Below are 17386 nucleotides of genomic sequence, written 5' to 3'. Positions count from 1 at the left end.
TTTCCAAAGTTCAAGGGAAGGTGTTTAAATTTGCATAAGTCCGTTTGCATTTCATTTTCTAGCAGGGACCCAAGCAGATTTTTTTTTTTCCACTTGACATCTATGGTGAAGACCAGATCTTTTGGAGGCTCACAGAAGTGGTTAGCACATTGCCCCGTATTCATTCATTAGTCCATTTATTCCAGCCTTTGTGGAATCCCTCGTTTATTCCAGTCTGGTAAGGAGCACCAAAGGCAAAACAGAAACTTACAACACACCACAATGGGTGCTTCATTTGACAATAGGGTGGGTGCACACTTCTACCCAAGAGGGCGCGCGGGGGGTGGGGGTACAGCTCGGGGAAGTTCCAGGAAGATTTTGTGAAAGACTTGAAACCTGAGCTGGCAATGGCAGGAGTATTCGGAGAAAACTGGGGGATCGAGGATGAGGGGAGGGCATTGAAGGCCCAGGAAACAACGGGATAGACAAACGTACAGTGTGGGTCTCAGAGTGTAGTCTGGGGGTCCCTGTGAGGCTCTGAGCCCCATGTAGGGACAGCGCAAGGTCAAAACTACTTTTGTTATAAAACTAAGGCATGGTTTGCCTTTTTACTCTCGTTCTTCCACCGTGTACAGAGGAGTTTTCCAGAGGTTCCATGATGTGTGATATCCTAACAGACAATGCAGAGTCAGATATGAGACTCCAAGCTGCCTTTGATTGAGCCAGACGTTAAAGAGATTTGCAAAACTGTAAAACAGTGCCTTCTTGTCACTAAATTGTCTTGCTTTGGAAAAAGGTTATTTTTTAAATTTATTTTTAAAGATTTATTTATTTGAGAGAGAGAGAGAGAGAGCACACAGGTGAATGGGGGAGAGGCGGGGGGAGAGAATCTCAAGCAGACTCCCCGCTAAGCAGGGAGCCCCACCAGGGGCTCAGATCAAAACCTGAGCTGAAACCAAGAGACGGATGCTTCACCGACTGAGCCACCCAGGTGCACCCAGAAAAAGTTTATTTTTAATAAAAAACGTGTTATTTATGTTAACTTACATTCATTATTGTTACTTTTTTAAAAATTTAAAAAAAAATGTAGGGACGCCTGGGTGGGTCAGTCATTAAGCATCTGCCTTCAGCTCAGGTCATGATCCCGGGGTCCTGGGATCAAGCCCTGCATCGGGCTCCCTGCTCAGCGGGGAGCTTGCTTCTCCCTCTGCCTGCCTCTCTCTCTCTCTCTCTCTGACAAATAAATAAATGAAATCTTTTAAAAAAATTTAATAAATACTTTAAAAATGTCTCAATTTAAATTTCCAACATGGCCAATATGGATAGATACAATCCCACATGCATAAAAGCTCTTTGGGGTCTTTATTTTCAATAGAGTGAGGGGGTCCTAAGACCAAAGCACTGAGAGCCACCGGTGTGGAGGCAGGCCCCCAAGGCACAGGCAAACCATCAGAGAGCTGCAGGCGGCTGGAGTTTCAGCGTGTGGACAGTGCCATGTGAGAGGCAGCCAGGCGGGATCGTGGTGGGCTACGTACCTCGCCAGAGGGGCAAGTGTCTAGTAGACACGGGCAGAGAAAGAGCGTCATTGGAAGAAGTTGGGGACAGTATTATCTGGAGTTCCATGTGTTTCCGATTTTTGTGCCTAGCTTCCCATCACTCCCTCACCACTCTCCGCAGCAGGGCTGTTTAGGTAGGGGCGGCTTCGGGCTTACTAAGTTGCACACCTGCCCTCTGGTGGCCAGATGGCACAATGATGCCTTCCCCCGGCTCTAACAGCTATTTGGGGAGTAGGAGCCCTCGGGTCCTGAGGCTGAGGTCTGGACGAGGGGCCAAGGAGACCCTCTGGCGTGAGTCCAGAGGGCTCAGCAAGGATGAGTGGTCAGAGGATGGGAGCAATGTCAACTCCTAACGAAAATTTACTTGACTATCCCTCCACTCTGAAGCCTAGTGATGATGCTGCCCAGCATTTCTGAGTCATGGCTACGTCCAGGTAGTGGGGTTGGTTTTTTACACAGATTATATCACAACAACAAACCCAGAAGGAGGCACCATTTTGTTGCTATTCTATAGGTGAAAATTCTGAGGCTCAAAAATGGTAAGTAAATTGCCCAAGTTCCCATAGGGCCAGGAGATGACCCAACCGTTTATGACATCGAGTGATCTACTTGCCATCTACTTGGTGGCTTCTGCTTGCGCTGCTGGGGGATGCTCTGTCTGGAGGGCTGTCTTCTCCTCTTGGACTGCACCTTTCTTGGGGACAGTGAATGTCTTATTCACCTCTGTATTTCCCGCACTGAGCTCAGTGCTTGTGCTTGAACGCACTAAAGGACTGCACAACCAGGATGGACCTCAGAGGGAAGCTGGAGCCAGCACGGAAGGTGACCAGAGGCAGAAGAGCTCCGTCTTGGGGGGCCCTTAGCTAAGGTGTGTCAGATTCTCCACCCCCCGCCCCACCTGCTGTGATTCCAGAGACAGCCTGGGAAGCCAGAGAGCAGGTCCCTTGTCCATCCTGCTTGGTCCCCCAACATGAGGAGACAGAAACAGCACCGGGTGTCTCCAGCGGCGGGGAGTCAGGACCTTGCTGGATCTCAGCCGCCTTCACGGAGAGAGAGAGGGGCGGGAGCCGGAGATAGAGGGAGGACAGGGGAAGAGGCCAAGCAAGTAGCTCCAGCCTGTCCCTGTAGGGCAGTAACACCACCTAGTGGTGAAGTTCAAAATGATTTAGGAAAAAAGCACTAGATCGTCCGTAGCTGGGGAGAGGCGGGGAACACCATCCTCTGGAGGGAGCTCCAGGGACTATTGGGGCCCCCCTCCAGAGAGCCAAAGGGCAGGGCCTGGAAGCCTTCTGGCCATTCCCCAAGGCAGAGCAGCCCACTCTGAAAAGCCCCGCCTGGTTGTACAAACTGTAAAGATAAACACACCCCCAGCCCTACTTGCCCTTGGCTGAAAAGAGCCACCCAGCTCAAGGTCCTGTCAAGGTCACACTCTCTTCCTGGGGACTGGCCTGCATCCAATGACTAGCTGATGCAAGAATAAAGAAGCCGTCTTCCTCACCTCAACTTGGGGCCACGTGAAGGGTCATCCCAGTTTCAGAACTCCCCATCAGGGTTAGCTGAGACGGTGGTTGAGATCACACTGCAGCCCGACTTCTCCCTCTCCCTGACCCACTTGCTTCCCTGCCACAGAAGCTGGTGATCTGAGACCTCTCTACTTCATGCTGCATTTCAGAGTCAGCTTCCTGGGGACCCGACTAGCCACACTCTCTCTCTCTCTCTCTCTCTCTCTCTCTCTCATATCCTGTATGTAACCTGTCTGAATATGGAGATTCAAAGCACCCCTCCGGAGCAGGGACTTCCACCAACCACTGCTTCTCACCCCCTGTGCACAGACTGCCCCTGCAGCCTCACAGGCTTCTTGCCTACCCTGAGTACTGATCACCGACAGGACACGGGCAGGAGGAGACCTCCCCTTGGCCACGCTGGGAGACAGACCCCACCCTGCGACAGCCTCCGACCTATTTACGCCACATAAAGCTCTGAGCTATCAACCCCACGGCCTGTGCTTTTCCTTTTTGTCTCTTTTAAGGAGCAGACCTATTCACAGCAGCCCAGTTACAGCCTTGCCTGCGGTAAAGGGAGGATGTTTCCTTTATAGCTTCAACGAAAAGCTAGAGTTTAGGGGCGCCTGGGTGGCTCAGTGGTTAAGCGTCTGCCTTCGGCTCAGGTCATGGTCCGAGGGTCCTGGGATCGAGTCCCACATCGGGCTCCCTGCTCCGCGGGAAGCCTGCTTCTCCCTCTCCCACTCCCTCTGCTTGTGTTCCTGTTCTCGCTGTGTCTCTCTCTGTCGAATAAATAAATAAAATCTTAAAAAAAAAAAAAAGGAAGAAAAGCAGAGTTTAGTAGAGTGGCTATCTGCCCAACAGATCAACAGAAGCCTGTCATCCATAATTAGTACCAGATAAGAACGCCTTGTGTAGACCAGCACTGTCCAATAGAGTTTCGTGCAGCCAGGGAAATGTTCTGAGTCTGGACTGTCCATTCCCGTAGCCCTGGGGCTATTGAGCCCTGGAAATGTGGCTAGTGCCACTGAAGAGCTAAATGTTTCCTTTTATTTACTTTTAATGAATTTTTTTTTTTTAAGATTTTTTTATTTCTTTATCCTAACCCTAAGGTCTTTTGGGAGTGCCTTCCTCTCAGTTTATGGTAACACACAGCCTTGGAGATCCTGTATTCCTCTAGTTCATCCATAAAATGCTAAATCAGATTCTCCTAACAGTTTTCAAGACCTTCCTCTTCACACTTCTCCAGCCAGAGACATGCCCATTTATGCAGCTGTTGACTTCCTTCTCGAAGCTCATTCATCTTTCATGACAAAATAGCCCTTGGCCTCTATCCCCGATTCTTCTACTACTATCTCATCTCGTGGTGACACACTATAGCCTTTCGTCTGAAATCTTTACAGATACTTCTGAAAAATTAAAGTAAATCACATCTATGCGTTTCCAGACTAACCTATTTATCCTGAAATAAATGCACTGGTTGCGCATGATTTCGCCGTTCACAGAGCGCGGTGCTGTGGCTTTGGCTGGGTCTTTTTGCTTGCTGCGTTTAGGGGTGCTGCCTTTATCACGCACCTCACTTCCTTGGGGAACGGAGTGGGGTGCATCAGTTCCTCTGGGTCCCTTGGGAGTCCGTTTAGGCACAGGAGACCTTTGCAATTCTCCAAGGCACCGACACAGCATTTTGAATATGAGGCACATTTTTGTCAACAGTGGCCTGGTTCTCATTCTTGAGGGTCTCAGGTGAGAGCCGCACTGGATTGGACCCAACACATGTGACCCCCTGCTTTCTGCTGACGAGACTGTTATCTGTCATTTGTCAGGCTCCTCAACTCGGTTGGAGGCAGACTAGTGCAGCAGTTAATGAATGGCTTCCGGAGCCAGCTGCCGAGGGTTCAAATCCTATCTTTGGGCGAGTTACCCCTCTGTCAGATGGGGTTCATAGCAGCCCAGCTCCCCTGGGGTCCAAGTTGGTTTGCATAAGATTTATTTACAGCAGGACTTGCCGCAAAGTACATGCTACGTAAGTATAAGCTCATTTTATTACCATAAGCAAAGCTTTCTTCATTTGTTTATTTGACAAATTTCTGGCAACTTGATATTCTCTTTGGAAATCCCTGAGGAGGCACTCTGTGAAGCCTTCTTTTGCTCCTTTATTCCTTTCTCCTGATCTGTCTTACATTCCGACCTTCTCTGTTGGGAGGACCCCACTTGCTTCCAGTTAACCCCGCAGATAGATTTTCCCATCTCCCAGAATCTTGCGTCTTTGGCATCTAGGTGTGCACTTTCCAGCATTTCCAATAATATGCTTTAAACATTTTAGACTTACAAATGTCTACCTTCATTCTCTCATTCTAAAATAGAAGAGATGATAATATTTTCTCCCACTCCTGTCCTGGGAAACCTCACTTTTCCTCCTGTCTTCTCCCCCACTCCTAGACTGCCCTTCGGTAGTGAGCTGGTGTGGGCCCCAGGGCTGAGGAGCTGGTGTTTCCAGGGTGTCCAGTGGGGTGCCCTGGAGAAGGCAGGGCCAGAGGGAGAACTGGGAAGGTGGAAACATTACAAAGACAAATGCACTTTATTGATAAGACAACAACATTATACAGAGCTGAGGCAGAGACCCCGTCTGGCCAGGGCCACACTGGGGCAGGGGGTTCTGATTCACATTGAGACACAGGCTGAGGTGTCCCTCCTCCTCCTCCTGATGGGTCAGCAGGGTGACAACTCAGGGAAGGAACGCAGGGGTCCAGGATCTAGATTTGCTGTCTAAAATCCAGACCTTCCCCTACGGGACTAGGGCAGCCTTCGGGGGGGGGGGGGGGGGGAAATGGGGTCTGAGCACAAGTGTGGTATAGTGAATAGAGCACTGGGCGGGGAGTCCATAGACCAGGCCCATCCCTGGAGCTCTTTCTAACTAGCTGTCTGAGCTCGGGGGACCATACCCTCCGCCAAGGGTCAGGTTTTCTTTAGCAAGGAAGTTAACTAGTGTAGCGATTTTTAAGCCTTTTTTCCCCCACTGACTAGCATGCTAGACCAGTGTCTTCTGCAGCTAAAATCCAAGAAGGGCCTCTCCCTAATTCGTGAAATAACAGCAAGGACAATAACGATAGCTGATGTATAGAATTTTTTTACAATGTAAGTTTTCCCCCCATAAATATCTCCTCATCAGTGGTGCCTACTACCTGCTACATTAGAATGTGGTAAAAAAAAATGTAGTCTGATTCTGAAAACAACTCCTAGCTAATAAATGTCAACCTTGGCCATATCGGAAGTACTGTGCCGTGAGAAACGGGGCTGTCAGAGGTTTCTCCACCAGCAGAAACACCGGGTCCAGGGGACGCGGACAGTGCTCACAGAGGAAGGCTCGCTGCTCCCGGGGTCCTCAGAGAACAGCGAGGGAAGGTGGAGGCAGCATCTGACCGACAGGAGCTCCTCCCCAGTGAGACACCGAATGAGCCGCGTTCCCCAAACTCAAGCAACCATCTGAGGGACGCTCTCTGACTCCTGGAGGTAGCCCCTCTGCAGTGGCCCCACACACCTACAACTTACTCACCGGAGGACCCCACCCCAGGGGAAACAGAGTGAGAGTTCCCACCTCCCGGGTTGGACCGACTATGGAAGGGAAAATGGAGTTGGCAGTTAAGTACCCCCCACCCCTTCTGAATTTGGGGTGCTGGAGTGAGAATAAGAAGCGAACCAGCCCCACATGACTCCACCCCTGGATGCTCCCCCGGCCTAGCCATGCGAGGCCAGCCCGCTCTCCCTCCACCCACAGCGAGGTGTTGGAGCACTAGCTCCTGGGTCCCTGGGGGATGGCAGTCTTGGAACTATACCTAGATGGGCCCCCCGGGAGGCCAGGGCCTGGGCTGTTGGGGTCTGAGGTTCTTCTCTTCCATCCCACCTTGCTAGGTGGAAAAGAGGTGGCACTGAGGGTGAGCAGAGGGGCACTGCTTCTCCAGGCCGTGGGGGATTTGGGAGAGTGCACCCATCTCAGGGTCACCCTCCACTGTCCCAGGGTGAGGCCCCTCCAGCACCCACGGCCACTGGTTCTCTCTCTCCTGAGTGGGAGGTAAGGGACTGGCAGGGTGAGGATGAGGATGCTGCTGGGCATTTCTCTGCAACCTGGGGGCAATTCCGTCTTGCCACGTAGATCGTTGGAAGGGGAGCTCTGGCTTCCACCAACCTCTCAGATCCAGGTCAAGGAGCCATGGGCTTGGAGACAGGGACAGCTGTGGCCACCATCTACCACTCTCCTGTGAGGCCGGGTTTGCCCGTCCCCCACTTCCTGGGCCCTGCTCTCCTCCCTCCTTGGGCCTCTCGGCGGGTGGGTTCTGGGCTAGTGGTCCCCGCCGTGGGGTGAAAGCCCACCTGACCATCGCTACTTTGGGAAGAATGTCACCATAGCAATGGGATGAAGGTGGGCACTGATGTGTTAGGCGAGTGCCCTTTGGCCAGCAGAGGTGGGTGAGGGGGGAGGTGTGACCTTTGTCACCTTTCATCCTTGGCAGTGAGTGTCCTAGACAGGCCAGGGCTGGGAAGGCAAAGGGAGAGGGCCCCATTGTGGCACAAAACAGCACAGACTGGCAGCAGGATGGGATGGGGGGCGAGGGGAGGGAGTTGTGGCGAGTTATTCACCGTGGGTGGGGCAGCGGGAAGGAGAGCCCACTCGGCTCTGGGCGTCCGGGCCGGGCGTGGTGGGGAGGTGCGGGTATCTCCGTCCCTGAGGAATGGGCGCATTTCTCGTGCCTCACTGTTCCCTCAGCAGCAACCAGGGGCCACTTTTGGAGCTGTAGGGCCATCCCTGGGTGAGGCCCCACCTTCACCATCTGCCCTCTGCCCCCACTTGAGTTTCTTGGCCAAATAAACAGCAACTCCTCATGACTGAGGTCTCAAGGGATGCGGGCAGCCTGTGGCCAGCAGGAAGGGGAGACCTGCTGTTAGGTCGCGCAGGAGACCCGGTGGGCTGGCTGGGGAGGGGAGGTGCGGGAGGAGGGGCTGGGCTCCGGAGAGGGCGGGGAGGCCCGTAGAGCAGCAGCGGGCCCCAGGCCAGGGCACAAGGCCCCCGAGGAGCAGCCCTGCCCAGGGGCCCGGGCAGGCTGACCTAGTCAGGAAATCTCATTGCCAAACACCTCCAGCACGAGGGGTGTGAGCTTCATGCTGCACTCGGGCTGGAAGGAGAGGCAGCGGTACTGCTTGGAGTGCTCCTCATTGAGGCTACGCAGGTCAGCCAGCTTCTGGATCATCTTGGCGTAGAGCAGGTGGCTGCCCGGGGGCGGGTGGCGGCAGCGGATGTAGGTCTGCAGTGTGTTGGACAGGCGGTCCTGGATGGCCTCAACCAGGGCAGCATCCTGCACCCCGGGACGGTCTGGGCGCACAGGGAGACGGGAGGAGAAGGCACAAGAGCTCTGAGCCAGGTCCCTTAATAGTCCATCTCCCCAGGACCCCTATGCCCAGACAGACACCCAACCTCAGCATCCTCCTAGGTCACCCCTGTATGGCTGCTGACCTGTGACACCACAGTCCCCCCTAAAGCCTCTCAACCCTTTCCCCTTGCATTTCGGATCAAGTGTCCTAGGTCCCATCCGGCCCTGTCTCCAGCTCAACTCTCTCCCTCCATCTCTAGGCTCCATGTTTCCATGAGTAAACTGATGTGCCGTGCTCTCTGGCCTCCACTCTTCACATTTGTGTTCCCTCCGTCTGGAACTTAGCTCTTGTGTCTTTGCTTCTTACTGATCCTTCAGGTAACAGCTTAAAAGATCTTCCTCAAAAGGGCCATTCCCGATGACCCCCTACCTCCATTCCCCAGACTGCATCAGGTTCTCTCCTTCTATTATACCCTGCTATAGTATCAGACACTTATTTTTAAAACTTTCATCACAGTAAAATCAGTCATTAAATAGTAATTGTTTAATGTCTCCTCCTACAGTTCATGGAAGAGAAGTCTGTGTCCTGTTTGCTGCTAAATCCCAATGCCCAGCACAGTGCCTGATACCTAGTAGGTGCTCAATAAATCATTGCTGAGTGTAGGAAGGAATGAATGAGTGAATGCTGGCTGGGCAGGGGGAAGGGAGCCCACGTTCCTTCCGTGGGTCCTCAGCTCAACCCTGATCAGAGGCCGTTTGTTTGTTCCCTCAACATAGGGAGAGGCAGGGCTGCCCCCCCTTAGGCCTCATCACTAATATAACATCCCCAAGATCACAATAACCTCCTTCTGAGCCTCTCTCTCTCTCTTCCCACCCCAACAGACAGAAGAGCTCAGGGTCACAGCACACTGCCTCCAAAATCCGTCGGGTAAGCTTCCGAGGCAGAAGTGTCTGTAAGCCCCAAGTTTTTCTACCCTACCCCACAGGTGATCTCAAGTGTCAGCAAAGTTCAGTCCAGTTCATACAAGAGCAGAACCTGAATACTGGGGACATCCAGACCTGTCTATGGCCCGAGAAACCCCATTTATCTGGTTCCTCAGAGTCCTACCTATGAATCACCTATGGTCTCAGGACCAAAGGCAGTGAAGGACCTCTCAACATACACATATCATATGGGCTGTGCAAACCCAGCAAAGTGGGTATTTCCTTGTCTCTCTTTCCTTTTGCTCCCTCCTCCCTCCAGACTGCCCTGCTGGCCTTCAGCTGGGCTTAGTGCTTCATGTTCCCCCTTCTCAGGTCCCCACTGCTAGGCCCCATACCTGGGGAGACAATGCAGATGGCCATGAGTAGGACATGCTCCTCCTCGTGCAAGTTCAGCTTCTTCAGCCCCACCTGGAACTTGATGAGGGGCTCAATCAGCTCCAGGCTGTGTCCAGCTATGAGACAGATGGCCAGATGCTGTGCGCAGAACTGAGGAGCTGCCTACCCAAACCACCCCACCCCACCTCCAACCCTGACTGGGCCTGCCTCTCACCCTTCTCACCCTGTTGCTGCCTAGCCCCCTCCGATGCACCTGATCGGGGCCCATGACCCCAGGAAGGGCGGAGCCAGAGTCTAGGAGCAGAGGATGGGGTGGAGGTGGGGCCTGAAGGTACCTTTGGCCACATCACTGACGCGGTACTTGTAGTCCTCGCTGCCACAGGTCCAGGACATGTCGTCCATGATGAAGGACTGGTTGGAGCGCAACATGATGACCTCGATGGCACTTGACTTCAGCAGCACAATCTGGTCATCAGAAGTGAGGTCTCTGCCAGGGAAGGCAGGGAGGAGCCAGGTTATTGGTCAAGAATTTCAAGTCACGCAAATCACTGTAGCATTTTGACAGGCGCCTGCCAGGTGACCAGCATGTGCCCTGGGTCCTTCACTGAAGAGCTGGTGGTCTGATCGGAAAGGAAAAAAACTGTTTCCCTGAGGGAGAACATCTCAAGACTGTGATTGTGCACCAAGGCTGGAAGTAAATGAGCTCAGTTACGAAGGCAGGGAAAACCCAGGGACTTACCAGGGTCCCCAGGCCTAAGTGGCCAGAGCTATTAGGGGAAGGAAGAAGAGCCTGGGGGAGCTCTCAGGGTTAGAGCATGAATGCGGAGGTCAGCAAGGGTATGGCCACAGTCATCTTCTACACCTCTCATGCCTTCTTTTTCTCCCTTTCCTGTCCTCTGGTCCTTCCCAGAAGTAAAACTCAGTCAATTCTGTCTCCAGGACATCTCTTGAGCCCTTGACCTCCTTTCCACTATCATCAGGACTGTTCTGGTTCAGAGCTCCATCATCTTTTTCAGTTGCCTCTTATTAGAACTCTGGAACCAAGTCTCTCTCGGCTGCCTCCTCCATGGTGCTTACGGCTCCTCCAGGGAGATATTGCCTGTGCTCAGAACCACTTTCCTGACTCTCAACCCACTCAGCATCAAGCCCATGCTCCATCCCTTAGCTCCAACCTGTCTTTCCAGCCCACTTCCCTTCACAAACTCCACCAACCCTCCATTCTCACAACTTCACACTACTCCACAGTGTCGTGTGTTCTTACACCAGTTTGCCTTTGGGCATGTGACAGCTTCAGCCAAGAATGCCTTGCTTCTACTGCTCCACCTCATCTTCCTGACTCTGAACCTGGTGAGGTCTCCCTCGGGGACCCCCCCCCCAATTACCTTCTGTAGGATTAGAACCATTTCTTCACAGCCTGCAGCTTGCACTCCTACTTTGCCCTTCCCCCTTCAGCTCTGCTCTTAACGTGCTTGTCTGTGGCTCTGAACAGGCAAGCTCCTTAAGGGCCAGCACCACTTCCCAATTCCCTCAGTGTTGCCCGCACAATGATTATTGAGCCCTGAGCACAACAAGGTCAATAAATATGTGCTGATGAGTCAAGAGGCCAATGACTAGTTCCACTATTCTGAGTCATGAGCTGGGCTTGCCTGAACAATGACAAGGAAAAAGCAGCACCCACAGATCAACTTGCTTCCAGTTTTCTCTCCTCTTCTCTTCCTGACTACATTTCCACCTGGATATCTCATGGAAAGGCTGCTGCCCTCTCCCATGGCTGTACTTCAGTACATGGAGAGGTGGGAGGCAGATGTTGACAGACGGAGAGTTCTGTATCAGCAGGTGATAGATGATGGCTAGGATGGCCGCAAAGGGTCTACATTGAAAACAATCTCAAAGCGCTCGAGTTGGAAGGCCCCCCTTAGAAGCTATGTGATCCATTTCCTTCTTCAGCATTCCCTACAGATGCAGGATATTTCTGGGGCCAGGATACTTGAGGTCTCTGGATCTAGCCATGAGGTTGTTAACTCCTGGGTTAATAGCTTCTTCTATTGAGCTACACCCACAGGATGACACACTCATCCACTGCTTGTCATTCTGTCCTCTCAAGGAACACAGAACTAGACTTCTCCATTAGCCATGGGGCATCTTTTAACCATTTAAAGAAAGTTACCATGAGCCCCTGCCTCTTCTCCAGGACAGACAGCCCTGATGACATGGTGCCTAGACATCTCACCACCCTTGCCACTTTTCTCTTGATGCTCAGTACACATTTTAAAAATAAAAACTAATGCCTCATTTTAGTTTTAACTCATTATACAATAAAAGATACTCATTATGAAATCTTTGCAAAACACAGAAAAAATATAAAAGCAAATAAAAATTGTTCATAAACACAATGACCATTTTGGTCTATTTCCTTCCTATCTTTTTTTAAATGCAAATCTCTCTCTCTCTTTTAAATTTATTTATTTGCGAGAGAGAGAGAGAGAGAAAAAGAGAGTGCACACCTGTGGACAGAAGAGAATCCTCAAGCAGACCCCCTGCTGAGTGTGGAGCCTGTCTTGGGGCTCAATCTCAGGACCCACGAGATCATGACCTGAGCAGAAACCGAGTCGGATGCCCAACCGACTGAGCCACCCAGATGAGCCGCAAATCTCTCTTTTTCAAACATACTGAGTTCATGGTAATTCTGTGTCCCACTTCCTACATCATGAGCAATTCTTTGGCCCAGTCCATAGCAAGTTGCATAAAACTACATCTTATCAACATACTATAAGTTATTTAATCAGTCTCCCATCCACCTATCTCGGGACATTTTGGTTTCTTCTAACTTTTGCCATTATAAGTAATTCTGTGAGGCATTTCTTTGTACATAACCTTTTGTTCAGTGCCCCATTTGAAGTGGATGGCCGGAAGTGAACTTGCAAGAGAGATTTCAGGGGCACCTCTCTTATTGTGATCCAGGCACGTGGCTCCTATGAAAGCAAACCTAGAATGACCTCAGATTATGGCCAGAAACCCAGGAATTTTCTAAGTGCAAGTCACAGCCAGAAGAGGGGATGGTGGCAGGTGGGGGACAGGTGGAAATGAAGGGGAAACCGGTAAGAGAGCTCTTTCCTGCTGACAGGCACCAGGTCAGGCTCTATGCCTCCTCGCCAGACCTGTGTAATATCTATATCCCCTGATTAGTTTCCATACCGGTGGCCGGCTGCTTCTGGGCACCTGGGGGGTGCTCTGGAGACAAGCAGCTGTCTGGTCGTCCCCACCCCCAGGCAGAGCCCAGCCCCTCCTCTCCTGCATTCCCACAGTACCTCCAGCAGACCTCTCTTGGTTCTTATCTCTTCACCGCAATTGTCTCATGTCTATCTCTTCCATCAGACACTGAACCCTGGAGGTCAGGAACTGTGTCCTAGTCAACTTGTATCCTTCACAGTTTATGGAAAAAAGCTATTTGTTACATAAATGAGCAAGTGAAGACAGAAGAGAGGACATGGGTGGAGGGAAACACGCTATGGCCTCAGGCCTCTGACCCAGGAAGGAGCCCCTGGGAATAGAAATGACAGTGAGGTCAAAGGTCTTTCTCCCAGAGGGCTGGGCTTTGGCTGGTTTGGCCTGGTCCGTCTTACCCCTCTCTTGGCAATGAAACCTGGGGGTCCTTGGTTCTCAGGTCCAAGTTGGCTCCTGGCCATTTGGATGCTGCTCCTGATTTCACTTCCTCCATGCCTTTCTTTCATTCTTAAAAGATTTTATTTATTTATTTGACAGAGAGAAAGAACACAAGCAGGGGGAGGGGTTGCAGGGGAGGGAGAAGCAGGCTCCCTGCTGAGCAGGGAGCCCGATGTGGGGCTCGATCCCAGGACCTTGGGACCATGACCTGAGCTGAAAGCAGATGCTCAACCCAGGCACCCCACCTCCAGGTGAAGCGCTGAGGGCGGGAGATTTGTGGGGTGCAGAGGGAGAGGCTGACGAGGGGAGGTGGGAAGCAGGAGCAGGGCCAAGGCACACCACAGTGCAGTTCACACCTAGCACGGCCTATTCAGTCCTGCCCCACTTTGGTCCCGTGCCTGCACTGGAGTCTCAGCCTGCCCCCTCCAACCCCCACCCCCCGCCCCACACTCACCCACAGAGAAGCCTCATCCTGCCCTCCCCACACCCTCCACCCTTGCCTACAGGCAGCAGGATCAAAGCCACCAGGGACATAGCCACTGTTCTCTCACTTCTAGGAAAAACAGAACCCCTAAACACAGAAACCAGCAGAGCTGGAGAGCTGTGGGGCTGGCCCCACCTGGGGCCCACCAGAGCCGGGGCTCTGGCCTCTGTCCAGGCTCGGTGTCACCTCTGTCCAGTCACAGAGAGTATCTGTGGCCCCCCACCCACAGAGCTCTTGGCCAGGCCTGCTCCCTTTTTACTGGGACACCTTCCATTCTGAGATTTCCTAAGTCACTCTGAAGAGAGAGAAGCCAACCCAAGCACGTGCAGGATCAATGTAACTGATCTGGGATCAGTCGCTGGATCAATTCAGTGTCTGTTCCTATATAACTTACTTGGGCCATGACTGCGCGGCTAGACTGGGGAACCGGGGAAAATGAGGCTGGGTATGGGAGGAAGGGGGCAGACTACAACTCATCCTTGGAGAGAGACATTAAGGGCGGGCCCATGCTACTTGTGTCAGAGAATATGGGGCAAGGGTAACCAAGGGCGTGGAAGAAAAATGGGATTTTGGTTTACTCCCTCCAGGGTGCTGCGTTGAGGTCATCTGGTTAAATAAATGTCCTTTTTTAAGGACAGTTTTGCCACGTGTGCCATCCCAGCCACCACTTAGAATCAGCAAACCCGAGCATCTGGACAGAGCTTCAGGGGCCCTGTGCCCCAGCTCCCCACCAGGCGAGGAAAGACGAACCCTTCACAGGTGAGGACTGCTCTCTGGAGCTGGGACAGAAGCCGGGTGCTCCTGCGCATCCTTCAGCACCGTGAGGTGTTTTTGTCTCTAGCTGTTTACACCAAACAAGACTTTGGAACAGCCCGAGTTCGCAAACACTAACTTGAAGAGTGTGGGAGGGAGCTGGAACTTGGGCTTAGCGGAATGTATCGTCAACTCCAAGGAAAGGCTCTGGAGGGTAAGTTCCAGGCCCAGCGCGACACAGCACTCACAGGTGACACTCCTGCTGGATGCCACAGTGGCCTTGGCTCCTTCCGCAATCAAAACGTGTGGTGCGGCAGGGGCATCTCAAGGGTGTCTCGATGCAGTAAGCGAGTTTGATGTTTTCTCTTCTTTACGATTTTCACACGAATTCCCGTGGGAGAGCACAGGAGAGCCCCCGGTCTCTGAGCTGCTGAGGGCCATAAGATCACACAGAGCCAGCTATCTCAGGGCAGACACAAACTGGGAAGAACTGGGCTGGGTGCTCTGAATTATCACCATGTAGCTGTCAGTGAGGTCATTGAGACAGTGACCGATGGCTTCCTTGCACGGCAGAGAGATTCACGAAACAATAACTAGCACATCACATTAGTTCCCATTCAGAGCTAGCCAAGGTCAAATAATTTGGGGCTCCCAGAATTGCAGCACTGAATCTGAGCATTGGCATCTGGAAAGCACTCAGAAGCCCCTTCTGCTGGCAACTGCAAATACTGCTCCTTGACCTGAGGCCAACAGTAATTGCTAGTGATTTCTTTCTTTCTCTTTCTCAACCGCATTATATATGTATTGTATGGCAATGCTCCAAATGACATAAATAATGTGTCAATATCGATATAACTACCTCCCGACATTCTACTAAAAGCATCTACACTCTCTTACTTTAAGAATATTTAATGCTGCACGGCTATGTAAATAGAAGCATATGAGCTGTTATTACCAAAACAAGAAAACAGTTGAATGAAATTCACATCCGATCGTTACTCCAGTAGAACTCCTTACACGTATATGTTTTGGCAAAGGTCTCAGTATGGTTAGGAAAAGGCCTTTTCACAGAAATTTGGGTGATGGAGGCCCAGGTTATGTGTTCCAGGAAACCTGTCTCCCTCTGGGATCCCTAAATTATTTCACAAGTCCACTTGCGCAACCCTTTCTCCTCTCTATCACTTCATTTTGGTGTCAGATTAGGGTGTGGAGGGTTAATGGAGGTTTAATTTAAAGGGTTAACATGAGGATTAGACCCAAGCCAGCTGGAGTGCACACGGCAGTGAACTTGGAATTCTAGACCTTGGCTCTCACACATCCTGGCTCCAGCACTAGAAAACAATCCTGGCTGGCCACTGAACCTCTCTGGGCTTCTGTCCTGTCATCCAGAAACTGTGTGTGTGGAGGGGGACGGATTTCTCTTCTAGCGCGGGCCTGCTGGGTAATGTAGATGGGTCGTACTTCCCAGAGATTCTGACCTAGGAGGCCTCAGGTAGGGTCTGGGTCTCTATTTTGGGAAGCAGTGGATTGGTGACCTCCAGGCCTTCTTCTAGCTCAGTCTAGGAGTCTGACTCTTCTTACCTGAACCCTGGAATCATCTTGGCAAAGCCGATGACCTTTTGGATGCTGTAACTGACCAGGTCAGCCAGGTGGGGCAGCATGGAGAGCTGGGATAGGTCCAGGGTCAGAGAAGAGTCATCTGAGTCTTCTTCCCTCAGATCCAGATTGGAGAAGCTGGTTGGCTCTATCACATCTGGGGAAGGATGAGGAGAGAGAAAGAGCTACTTAAGGATACTTGAGCCAGATGCCTTCCTTCTTGGCCCTGTGAGAACCTCCCATGCCCTTGCCGCAGGGCTGGCCAGGAATGCCATAGTGACAGGCTCTCTCCAAGGTCACTCTTCAGCCCAGCCTTTCCTCTAGGACTCCCCCTGGCTTTTCTTTCAAGCAGAGCAAGGCAGTACAATCAAAGATCAGAGATACTCCAAGAAATGAGATTTCCTGGAGCCATGATTTTATAGACCACCTGTTTCTAATGACCTCAAATCAAAGATGAATTTGGAATCAATGAACTTATGGAAAACAATGTTCAACCACACCAGTGATCAAAGAACCACAGAGTAGAACGTCTAGGCTTTTCACCTATAAACTAGAAACAAATATGTTTAAATGTGGATGCCATTGTCAAGGAATTAGGCAACCCTTGTGCCATGGGGTACTAAAGGAAGCATAAATTTGTGCAAGTAATTTGGAGAGCTATTTGACAGTAGGCATCAGAAGCCTATGATGATGTATATTCTTTGACCAGTAACCCCACTTCCATAAATTCATCATTAAGGAAAAAAATCTGGAATAAGGACAAATATTTAGCCACAAGCATACTGTTATCTTAATGAAAAGCTGGAACACAATCTAGATTAGATATGTTATTGTACATTCATACCCCAGAATACTAATCAGCCTTTAAGCATATATTCCATAAGCATATTGATGACATGAAAATATGATATGATGTACTGTTAAAAGAAAAAAGCAAGTTACCAGATTGTGTATAGCATAATTCCACTTGGAAATATACATATGCACTTAAAGAAAAAAAAGAGATGGGAAAGAGATACATCACAGTGTTAACAGTGATTACCTTTGGGTAGTAGGTTTAAAGATTTTACATATATAAAAATACATATTTATTTTATACATATTATTTAGCTTATATTTTCTGAATGCCCACAGTAAACATGTATTACCTTTGCTTAATATTTTTAAATT

The 17386-nt window shown here is 50.9% G+C and overlaps 1 protein-coding gene across 1 annotated transcript in view; it reads right to left on the bottom strand.

Annotated features, from left to right (window-relative positions):
* Positions 1–5903: 5903 nt before the first annotated feature.
* Positions 5904–17386, bottom strand: part of VDR (vitamin D receptor) — a 55872-nt gene continuing 44389 nt past the window's right edge. The window contains exons 6-9 of the mRNA XM_035002794.1: positions 16202–16373; positions 10056–10207; positions 9720–9836; positions 5904–8402 (exon numbers count right to left, since the gene is read on the bottom strand). Coding sequence (XP_034858685.1) covers positions 8143–8402; positions 9720–9836; positions 10056–10207; positions 16202–16373 — 701 coding nt within the window. The 3' untranslated portion in view covers positions 5904–8142. The remainder of the gene's footprint in view (positions 8403–9719; positions 9837–10055; positions 10208–16201; positions 16374–17386) is intronic.

The sequence above is a fragment of the Mirounga leonina genome, unplaced genomic scaffold (assembly GCF_011800145.1).
Source record: "Mirounga leonina isolate KUSES-001 unplaced genomic scaffold, KU_Mleo_1.0 Mir_126, whole genome shotgun sequence".
Taxonomy (NCBI): Eukaryota; Metazoa; Chordata; class Mammalia; order Carnivora; family Phocidae; genus Mirounga; species Mirounga leonina.
The sequence above is the reverse complement of the archived record's forward strand: the minus strand, read 5'-3'. Positions and strand labels throughout refer to the sequence as shown.